Source organism: Grus americana, chromosome 18 (genome assembly GCF_028858705.1).
Source record: "Grus americana isolate bGruAme1 chromosome 18, bGruAme1.mat, whole genome shotgun sequence".
Lineage (NCBI taxonomy): Eukaryota > Metazoa > Chordata > Aves > Gruiformes > Gruidae > Grus > Grus americana.
Window position 1 is genome coordinate 1,270,802 of NC_072869.1, and position 11,414 is coordinate 1,282,215.

The 11,414-nt window shown below is 52.0% G+C and overlaps 1 protein-coding gene across 1 annotated transcript in view; it reads right to left on the minus strand.

Annotated features, from left to right (window-relative positions):
* Nucleotides 1-11,414, minus strand: part of SLC38A10 (solute carrier family 38 member 10) — a 38,458-nt gene extending 27,044 nt beyond the window's left edge. The window contains exons 1-6 of the mRNA XM_054846445.1: nucleotides 11,175-11,414; nucleotides 9,801-9,918; nucleotides 6,294-6,339; nucleotides 4,432-4,525; nucleotides 2,537-2,680; nucleotides 667-791 (exon numbers count right to left, since the gene is read on the minus strand). Of these exons, the coding sequence (XP_054702420.1) occupies nucleotides 667-791; nucleotides 2,537-2,680; nucleotides 4,432-4,525; nucleotides 6,294-6,339; nucleotides 9,801-9,918; nucleotides 11,175-11,267 (620 nt within the window). The 5' untranslated portion in view covers nucleotides 11,268-11,414. The remainder of the gene's footprint in view (nucleotides 1-666; nucleotides 792-2,536; nucleotides 2,681-4,431; nucleotides 4,526-6,293; nucleotides 6,340-9,800; nucleotides 9,919-11,174) is intronic.

The following is an 11,414-nucleotide window of genomic DNA, read 5'->3' on the forward strand; positions in this document are numbered from 1 at the left end:
ACATTTGGATTTACGCTTCTATTTAAAGTCTGTTACTATTCTGGCCAGGCACGTATTGCTCACTTGCCATTTTGGTGCAGAAGGTAATGCTGCTAGAAATGTGCAAATAGCCCGGTCTGCCGTCACGTCCTTCCACGTGCCAACGGAAACCCTCATTAAAAGCAGGTAACTGGAAACGTGCGAACAACTCTCCAAAGTCAACGACTGTGCAATCTTCCGAGGGTTCTCAAAGAAATTCGGGGAAGCGGAGACGCTGCCAGTGTACACTACCCTGCGGGGGCCCTGCGGCCATTTGACGACTCAGCCCCACCACCTTCCCTGGTACTAAATCATTCCCTCCAAGAAACGGGGGAAATTCATCACTTAATGCAGCTGTACCAGAAGCAACATGCATTATTACGCTGAGGATCTGTTTGGCCCAAATGATCTTGTGTTGCTCAAGCACAATAACTCCCCAGTGAAATATAACTCCCTCCCCCATCTAGGTAACAAAAGGGTCACAACCGACTGAGATGCTGTACTTCAGTGGGCTGTAAAATACTTTGATTAAAATAAAATAGGAAACCAGATGGTATCTATCCCTTGCAGATCCTCATGACCCTCTGCCCTCAGAAAAAAACTAATTGTACACCACAACTGCCAGAAGCGGGAATGGCAGGTACTTACGACTGACAGGCAAAAGACATGCCAAAGATGGGGATGCAGCGAAAAATGCCCTCCCAACGAGTGTAACTAACTCGCTGCAGCCACTGCCCGCTGAAGAGGCCATGCTTGAAGGACGACAGCACAATCTGTAGCCAAGAGAAAGAAAAGGGGTTAAGATCTAACCCGAAACAACTTCATGGCGGCAGTAATGCCGGTGCGGGGATAAAAGGCAGCGTGCAGCAGCTCTGCGAGGAACAGCTTACGCTGCCTACCGCAGCCAGATCTCTGTTAGTCAGGTTCCCCAGCTCCCCTCCCCACCCGCACACGTTATTAAAGCTCCCAGCAACCTCCAAGGGTCCCTTGCCACCAAGGATCCCAGGGTGTATTTTAAAAGATCTGTGACATTCCCCCCCTTGTTTGATGCCATCAGACATCACAGCACGCACCAGGGTGGAACAATTTCCACTGACACACATTTAACTGGGAGAATTATCGTTCCCGGCAATTTCTTTTGCACTTTTTTTAAACACGTTTTTAAATCCAAAGGGGAAGCGACATTTGCCTTGGAGAATCCCATTCAATGGAGAGAGACAAAGGTCCCTAACACAGGACCCCACCTGCACACTGCTACTCCAGAGCCGTTTAACAACGCCGGTTCCCCGAAGAGAAGGATAAACTTCACGAAAACCGGGGGAGCGAGGCACCCAGACGGGGCCAGGGGAGCTCTTTTGCCATTGACAGGGAAACTGGCAGGCATTGGGTTGCACAGGAAACAGAAGGTAAATATGTCTGAATGCCTGTTTATAATATGGCCTGAATGGGGGTTTTCTAATCCCCAGAGATTACGTTTTAGTGCAGCCAGCTCTCATGAAATGTTGTGGTTTTCTTAAAGGCACAGCTCCTGGAACACGGCACTTTTGTAAAACACTCATTTACCGTTTCCAGCCTCCTTACAGAGGCAAGCTCAGAAGCGTGACCCAGCACAACCTACTTAAAAAAAAAAAAAAAAAAAAAAGTGGAAAGAATTTCCACACCTCCATTTTTTTCCCTTTGTTTCAGCTCTTCCAGTCCTGAAGTTTGGGGGAGACAGGGCTGGGGCTCCAGAAGCAAACCACACGAGCATCTGTGAGGTGAAACTTGCAGTCATTAAAAAGCAAGTGCGAGTCTCCACCTCTCAGTAAATGGTGCTCGGCCAAGCCAAACAGGGCCAGCGCTGGGTAACTCTCAGCTCACCCTGCTTAATCAAAATGGTCAAGAATCCACTCACCTCCGTAAAGAAAAACTTTTTTAGACATTTCTAAGGACAAGTATATGCCACGTACCAGACTTAAGACTTTACAAAGCTTTCAGTGCTCAGAAATAGGAGTGCTGGTGTCTAACAACTAAAACTACTTGTTGCCAGAAAGACATTGACCATCAGCTGCAAAAAAGCATGCAAAGTACACGTCTGAGCTCTCAACAAGAGCTGCCTTGCCCTACAGATTAGAAGCATTGAGGTTTTCAAGGCAAAACACCAACACACGATGAAAGTCCTTCTGCTTCCAGGCGCTATTCCCCACATCTTCCATCCTTTGATTTAAAGTTCAGAGCCCTAAATTATAAGACGCCAACAAGCAGAATAAACCACGACTCGATTTGTGGTTTATTATTATTTGTGCCACCGCAGTCCCTAGCACACGTAAGAGCTTACAGACCCACTGGCCGGTTTCTGCAGTCTGTACCTCCCCACCTCAAGAGCACGAGCACCCAGATCGCTCGTTATACCCGGCACTAGCAGCACTAATTATCAGGAAGGACATTTTAAACTTGAGGCCTGTACCTGCAGGCTATCCCAGCGGGAATATCTGTGTTAAAACAATAGGAAAACAGCATTCCCGGCGTCAATACTCACCACGAACATGAACACGGTGTAAAAGATCAGAGCCATGGCGCTGAAAGACTGTATGGAGGCCATCATGTTCCTCTGGAGGCTCAATGGAAGTACGATGCACAGGGAGACGGCAAAGAGCAGGACTATCCGGAAGCTGCCCGACACCTGGAAAAAGGACCTGCATAAAGAACTGGAGCACGGAGGATACTCAAAACATCCCATCGAATTAGCAAAATAACTCCCCAGCGTGCTTAATTTTTCCAGAGTCAGAAACAATGCAAATCCAGGATGGATTCCAAAGGTGAAATTCTGCTTCTATTTGTGTTTAAAGATTTGATGCTGAAAGCTTGCCATTTCTTTGGCTAGGTCTGTGATTAGCTTATACAGTCACTGGGTGCCACTGTTGCTCTACACAGTGCGTGACAGGTCCATTTTGAAGTGGAAGTATTGGGGGGGGGGTTTAAATGCTAATCCAGCACAAGCTATTTAGGTATTTTCATGCAATTAAATAAAAACTAAACTTACTTGGGAGACAAGAGATTGAAGTCTTGAAAATTCTGATCCAGAAAATTAATCAAAACCTCGCACTGCTATTTATTATAGCAGAACACTCTGAAATGCTTGGAAATATTTAATACCTAATTTGGCTGCAGCCACAACGCATCGTTCTAACTTCACAGTCCCTTAATCGGAGCTTAGCAGCATCAGGCGGAACAGATAACAGCCCGGCCAAAAATCCTTCCACATGTCCATTTTGCTTCCCCGCACGGCCCTTGCACCGGCTCTGAGCGCTGCCACTCACCCCCCGGCTCCCAGCTCACCAGGAAGAGCAGCAAGAGCCTCCTGCCCATGAGGAGCAGCTCTCGCCTCCCACGCGTCTGCAGCCAACACTGGGCTCATCATGCACTTTATCTTAAAGGGGAGGCAGGTGCACAGTAACTTTGGCCACCAAAACAGCAAGGGACAGGACAAAAATCCCTCTTGAACAAGAGGGCTGCAAGGGGGTGAGAGCTCGGACAGAGGAACCGTCTGTCACTACCCGCTAGGGCAGGCATGAAGACAGGAAGCATCATCTCCTCCGGGAATCTGCTCCAGAATTAAGAGAGACCAAGTTAAAAAGAATTCCTTTGTTGGAATTGCCTTATTGGAGGTTTTACACATCTGATTGTTCGCCACATGTCTGGGCTTCCAGCTAAATGCTCTGTGCACAAGGCGCGCTGTTAAAGCTCACCGTGAGATCACCCCACGATGCCTCGTGGGCTGCTGTCGGGGTTTAACCCAGCCGGCAGCTAAAACCACCACACAGCCCTTCGCTCGCTCGCTCCCTGCCAGTGGGACAGGGGAGAGAATCGGGGGGGGGAAGTAAAGCTTGTGGGTTGAGATAAAGACAGTTTAATATGACAGAAAAGGAAGAGAATAACAGTAATAATAATATACAAAATGAGTGATGCACAGCACAATTGCTCACCACCCACGGACCACTGATGCTCAGCTAGCTCCCGAGCCATGGTCTAAACCCCCGGCCAGCTTCCCCCCAGTTCTATACTGAGCATGACATCAATGGTATGGAACATCCTTTGCCAGTCCGGGGCAGCTGTCCCGGCTGTGTCCCCTCCCAGCTCCTTGCACACCCCCAGGCTGCTCACTGGCAGGGCAGGATGAGAAGCTAAAAAGTCCTTGACTTGGTGTAAACATCGCCCAGCAACACCCAAATATTAGTGTGTTATCAATGGTACTCTCATCCTAAATCCAAAATAGCACTATATTCACTACTAGGAAGAAAATCAACTCCATCCCAGCCGAAACCAGGACAGCTGCTGAGCACACTACTCAGGCTTTAATCTTTGCTGTATCTCAGGCCCACACGGCTCGATGCCGTGTCTGTCGTAGGTGTGATCCAGTGAAGATTTATTTACCTGAAATCCAAGCAGCCGGGCAAAGAAGTTGGACCCCAAATCACCAATGACAACGTAGAAAGCAATGCAAGTTCCCAGCATCAGCCCAATCATGCTGCAGAAACAACACCACACACGGGTTAGGAGGTTGGAGCAGGAACCCTGGAACACAGCTCCTGCTCCTGGGCAGCTGCGTGTCAGCAGCCACGTTTCCAGCGGATTTGTACTCTGCACAGCCCTCAGGAAAGGATGAGGCTTTGCTAATGCTAAGGCTACCTTCAAGACACCACCTGGGACTGTCGTGACTGAGCCTGCGACGATGGGACCCCCCCACACACACAACAGGTCTCAAGGGCTACACCCGGCACACAACCGCAACAGCTGAAGATCGCTTAGGATCCCACCGCACCCACCGTTTACCAAGGAACATCCAGAAGAGTTAAACAGAAACAGCCAAAAGGGCACATTTAAAGTGACTTCAGATCTTGCGCAGTCACTGGTTCACGTTCAGAGGTAGAGCAGCCTCAGCGTGCGCTGCTTCAGCACACAACCACCCTCCAACACAACCTTCTGGCCTGTGACGGCAGAGACAAGCCCCGCGTTTTGCTGAACCCACACTGAAAACCATGTTTGGCAACCAGTAGTAAAGTGGGTTTTCTCCCAGTCCACGGGGATAGCGGGCTGTGAGCTCGCTCAGCCGCACGAGCACCATGCCGGTGCTGAAGGGGAGGACCGCGCTTTTATCCTCGGGGTTGTGAGGGGCAGGCCACCAGTTCTGCCTTCAACCCTAGTAAAATAAAACCAGGAGAACCTCCATCCACACCTAACATCTCAGCTAGAGACATAGCTCTGGTAACAACACGTGCATGGGTCTAACTGCTGTTTGGAGCCACGGAATAAAAAGACCTTGGAGATGGCAAGAACTCCTTTATTTCTCGGAAAAACATTTAAAAGAATCAGCAAGAGATTCTCTCAGCCCCATACCCCACAGCAGGGGCCTACCATGAAAGTCTCGATACCAAATGGGCTCTCAAAAGCTTCTTTCCACAAAATGGACCACACTTTAATGAGAAGATTGTCTTATGAACTGCTTCTCCTCCCATTCATGATTGCATGGACCACTTTCCCTCCCAGCTCCAATTATATAACAACCCCGTGGCAATTACAGCAATTGCTTGCACGGACAAGTAACATCTGAGAAATATTCTGTGTATTTTTAGTGTTCTGCAGCAGTTTGCAGCTGGGAAGAGGGAAGCAGCCAGCACCACTGACTGGCCCGGGCTCAAGATGCCTCCACCAAAGAATCTCTGCTGGAAAAAGCAGCGCCATAACGACGTCCCATCGCGACTGCTGACCGAGACCTGCGGGGGAGCTTCTACTTGCACTGAAGTCATCTGAGGAACCCAAGCCTGTCCTGGAACAGAGACAGGATTTCCCCTAACATCTCCTAACGCCTGGGGTCTCGCAGAGGAAAGCGGCGCGAGGAGCGGGCAGGACCACAGCAGCTAAAGGGTGGATCCGAGGTGCTGAACGTTCTCCCTCCCACTAACTCACAGCAATCTTGGCAGGGATTTCACCCCGACGTGCCCAGGATTTCACAGCACACGCAGCAGAGCGGGAGATGAGTTCATTCCCTGACTTCTGTGCTCTCACTATCTGGAAAGCGCTCCTGTCTCCACTCAGGAAGGGTGGGACATGCTGAAAGCGACACCGCGAGCTGTGCTTAGGGGATCTCAGGCTCTTGTTCAATTTCTAGGTGGCAAGGAAGACTTCTGGGACCGGAGAGGGCAGGAGGGTAAGAAACAAGAGCGCAGCAAGGCCACGACAGGCTACAGAGCAGCGTTTTTCATTAAAAGCTATTCAAGTTTTAAGTGGCAGATTACCTTGTTTCCACCAACATTTTTCCTGCTTTTCCATAGGCGTGAAATGCTGGCATAAGAGGAAAAAAAAAAAGTTATAGTTAGTCAAAGAAAGGTCCAAAATGTGGCAACACACGAGTTTGACATTAAACAATACCATTGACAAAGGGCAGTGTGCAGCCGGAACCCACCGGTGGTGTGTTTTGGGGCTGTTTCCCTTGCCCGCCCACTTTCTTTTTCAGACATGCCCTCCGCAAACTGAAAACCACATAAGACAGGAACAAAGATGAGGAAAAGATAGAAAGCAGGTTCGGGGTTGGGTTTTTTTTTTTTTTCTATTTTAAAAAAAAAAAATGGTGTGAAGTAGCAGTCACACATGGCAACCATTAAAAGAAAGTCAGCGCGGAAGAGAAAATATGCATGTATAAGATGCTGTGTGGCAAAAAGTTACTGCGGTGCAAAATTTCAATCAAACTCTCATTTTTATTTTTATCTTCCCACTATAACTGAACCGCCTGACGTTGCTGGATGGGAGATCTGAGATGGTGCCCAGAACGTTCAATCCCATACCCAGAATACCCAGTACTCACAACCCACACCAACGGGCTGCTGCCAAGAGATTTTTTTTTTTCCCCCCTCCCATACTTGAGTTGTAGCTTGAAGCACAAAATGATCAGTAGTCTTTAAATCATTGTGTTTTTTCTTAAAAAGAAAAGGCCAAGAAAACTCCGCTTGTATTTTTAGATCTTACTGGGTAGAATGGGAATTGAGACCTCCGGTTCCAAGCACAGACCGCATTGCCCAATTCTGTCAGTCTTTAAATGAAGAGGTCCAACATGAAAACCACCACCCTGGACTCCCCTTTGTCTTCCCTCAAGGTACATCCCTGGAGGCTGCCCGAAAACAAACTTTATTCACTTCTGGAAGCATCTTCTGCTATTTTAAATATTAACTTATGAACTCTGATTTCTTTGGACTCTGCTTGAGCTAAAAATTAAGGAAACAAGATGTTCTCCCACAGAATGAGAAAAAAGCATGGCAGGAGAGCCACAGCAGAAAAATAAACCGGAGCTGTTATGTGGGGTAGCACCGAAAATAGCCGATGGCTCGGTGACAGACCGGGTGGAACAGGCGCGCTGCGCGAAGAGCGACCGCACTGCTTCGGCCTCCAGCTCTCTCCTCGTCTAGGAACTCGCGACGATATGGGGAAAAGGCAACAGCCCTTGGGGGGTGGGGGGGTCAGTCACACAGCCAAAGGGCTGGGGATGAGCGAGAGGGGAACCAGCAAGAGGAAAACATCCCTCCTGGAGCCGGGGTCATTAACGAGCCAAGCTCCGGGACTGCCGCACCGCTCCTGCGAGCTCCTTTTTACATCACACCCAAAGGTAGGTGCCTCCAGACAACAGCTACAGCTGCCAGCGATAGCCTAGGCCAGAGACACCGAGAAACAATCAGTCTCCTTGGCTGTTCTTATGAGAACAAGCCTTAAACGCTAGGCCAGAAACCCCCATCTGGGGACACTGGAAAAAACTGGATCCTTTATCTTCTCAAGGAGGAAGACGATGACGACTGTAAAATAAACTGTACAGGAATGGGATCTCTAGATGCCTAATAAGCTGGGCAGAGCTGAATCTGCTCAGTAATTAGAGAAGCCCATTTAAACCAAGTGTGCTTACTTGAAGGGCCAACCTGTGTTTCAGCACTTGTGTCTGCACAGCGGAGCCCAGCTGCCTCCCGGGGTACCCAGCACGGGCAGTCTGCACAGACCCAGGCACTGTCAGCAGCTGTAAGGGGACATTAACTCAGCTCCTGGTTAAAGTCCGCCTGGGAACTGCATCCCACATCTCTTCTTGTCCACACCTCTGCCTACGGCCCTTCCCTTCCATGCAGTGCAGGAGAACAGCGGTGAAGAGCAAAACATTTTTAACACCCAAGCCGTTCAGGCACAGGGCGCTGCCAAGCGAAGACGCCTGGGCTAGGTGTCAGCCTGTTACGACCCCGGCGCTTTTGTAGCTGTAACGATCACTCTCAATGCTCCTCCGGAAGGGACCAGCTGACTGAAGTTAATTTGCAAAACTTTCTTACATCTTTCAGCACTGCCAAAGCCTCCCACAGAATCAGCTGCAGGGGCTGCCAGGATCTCTCGCAGATGTACCAGGGCACAAGCCCGCGGTGACAAAGGCCGTCTGTGTGGAGCTGCTCAACCTTGATGCATTAGGATGCATTATAGGAACGCCGCCTTTCCTCTCAGGGCCGTCCCTGCCGGTGGCACCTCTCCCAGGGCAGAGGGAGGGAGCAGAGGCATTGCTTTCAGCGCCAGCATTTGCGTGCCAGGAGGTGCCAGGAAGTTTAGAAGCATTACTGGTCCTCTGTGTATTCGAACCCCTTGGCTTCAGAAAGTGCAGAGGATCCCTTCTTCCCGGGAGACGCTCCAAGGTGACGGGGACTCTCTGTACTTCGGGGAAGCAGCACACAAAGACGTGTTGTAAGGGGGGAGGGGAGAGGCAGCGCGGGCAGCTGGGCTGGGAGCAGCGGGGCCAAGTCGGACGCTACCTGGGGGCTCCCCCCTCCCTCCAGCATCACAGGCGCAACCTCTGAGACCACGGGACTTCTTGATCTTTTCAGTTTCTAGCAGATAGAACTTGGCAGAAGCCAAGATGGGCAGCCCGGTAGCAGCACCTCAGGCACTCTGAGGATGGAGGAAACCCATCCGTCAACAACGCGGGCAGCGAGCGAGCCACGCGTTTCTTTAGCTCTTTTATCAAGGGTGATGCCAGCCAACTCTCTCCTCCCCCAGAGAAATAAGGGAAACTGAGTAAAAGAAGACTTTTCCTGTCGTTTCACATGCCAACGGAGAGGACTGGAACCCAATCACCTCCCTCTGCCCCCCAAGTGGGGCAGAACCAGAAGAGAGGTCACAAGCAGAAGCCAACCCTGGCGCCAGCGCAGAGGCGACGAGCTCCGAGGAAGAGGGCTGGCAGGCTCTGCCAAAAACCCACACATGAATCTTGCAGATGTTTTTATTTTCTTGGCCGCTTGGAACCTTGCGCACTGTTTCCTCCCTGCTCTGCCATGAACGTGGACGCAGCTCGGATCCAGGCAGCCCGAGCTCCATGCCAGGCTCTCCGCTGGCAGAACCCGATGTCCCCGGCAGCACACTGGGTGGGGAAGCTCGCGGCTTTCATGCTGAGACCAATAATTTACACCAGACACCCGCTACGCCAGCTCCCGAAAACTTGGGTTTTGATCAGTCAACGCTGCAACTCCTCCCCTGCCCTGCAGAGTCAAAACAATTCTGTGCCTATTAACTTCACTGTCGAGAGCAGAATTAAACCCTCGCGTTCCCCTGGGGACATGGGGCAGGGGGGAGAGACTGACAGAGGAAAACAACGCAAATAGAAAACTACATCAAGAAACCATTTGCTATTCCAACAATATCAGTATGAAAGTTGTAAATTAAGGGGTCAAAGTAAAACCGCAGTTTAAAAAAAAAAAAAAAAAAGACAAAGCCCTAGAGCTGAAAATTCTCACCGAGGCCGGGGTAGGTCCTGCGCTTGCTGAGATTGGCCGATTTCACCAGGAACATGCAGGATTGATGAGTCATCCAAGAACAGAAAATCAGCAGCAGAGCTCCCAAGACAATGCCACACTGAAACGAGAAGAGGGGGAAGAGACAAGCGCGAGATGGAAAGTCAGTCACTCCGCAGAGCCTTACTGCCATCCCTTATCGCCTCGCGGCTCCCGCACGTATTTCCAGCCGCGTTTTTGCCTGTTAAGGGAGTTCCCTCGACTTCAGAGCAGCCAGGAGAAACATGACGTACGAGCTCAATTTTGCTCTCTCCACAGCCCAAGGCCAACCCAGAGCAGCCACCTGTTTCCCACAGCTTCCAGCTGCACCAATTTAAGCACCGAAGAACGAACTGGGAGCCGTTTGTGGAGCAGAACTTCCATAGCCCCCTCGTTCATCCCCCAGTGCTCTCCACAGGTTCACACAGAGAGGCCGCTCCTAATCCTGAGGTGCAAACTCTCTCATAAACATATTCAATAAGAACTATTTGACAGTGTAAACTAATCACCAAGCTCGCTACCAGCGCTGCCTTGCCTTGCTGGATCACGTGTTTGCAGCAGGGGATGTAAATCACTGGATGCTTTTTAAGCAGGTGACTTTAAGCGGGCACAAGCAACGCCAGATCTGAATCGCAGCTGCCCTTTTTCTGCTGCGTTTGAGCCCGGTGTGGCTGCAGCGGTGACGGCAGCTCCTGGAGGGGGGAGTGGGGGCACAGCTCAGCGTAAGGGCTCAACGCCTCCGAGCTGACCCGTGTTTATCATAGGGGTAAATTGGTTTTTTGGGGTTTTTTTTTCCCCCTTCTTCTCACAAGAAAGGCAGAAATGACTACTCGGAGAGCTCACCGCAAGGAAAACCCCTTAGTTTGGTACAAGAGATGCCCGATCTCCGTCTGCAGCGCTGCCCTGGCTGACTGCCCTGTGCCAACCGCCGCTCAGAGCACCGGGCCGCCCTCCCAGGTAAGACAGGGCCCAAAGGCGCGGGCTGTGCCCCGCCGCCCCGGGCGGCTCCTGGGGCACACACCGCGCCGAGGAGCCCGTGGGGACCCCGAGCGGACGAGAAGGCGGACGGAGGCTCCCAGCTCCGGCCCCGCACCGGGCCTCTCTCCGCGGGGGGAAACCAGCGACCGGCCCCGGCGCCTCCCCCGACCCTCTCGGTGCCTCTCACCGGACCCAGCGCCGCGGGGACACCGGCAGGACACCCCCCCATGCCCCGCCCCCCCCCCCCCCGGTTCGGTGAGACCCGCGGGTACCCAGCCCCGCCAGCCTCGGCCGGAGACGAGGGGCCGCCCGTCCGGCCCAGCGCCCCGGGACACACGCAGGGGCCGGCGGGGCGCTCACCTCTCGGAAGCAGAAGGGCACGGTGAGCACGCTCACCCCCACGATGCTGTTCACCACGTTCATGATCAGGCCCCAGTTGGAGCCCGCCGCCATGGCGCGGGGCCCGGCTCGTAGCCCCCGCCACCCGCACCCTCAGCCGCCTCCTCAGCCGCCCGTGCCCGCCATGGCGGCACCGCACCGCACCGGACCCGACCCGCCCCCGGCACCGGCCACAGCGGCACTTCCGGGTTCCGCTGCTCC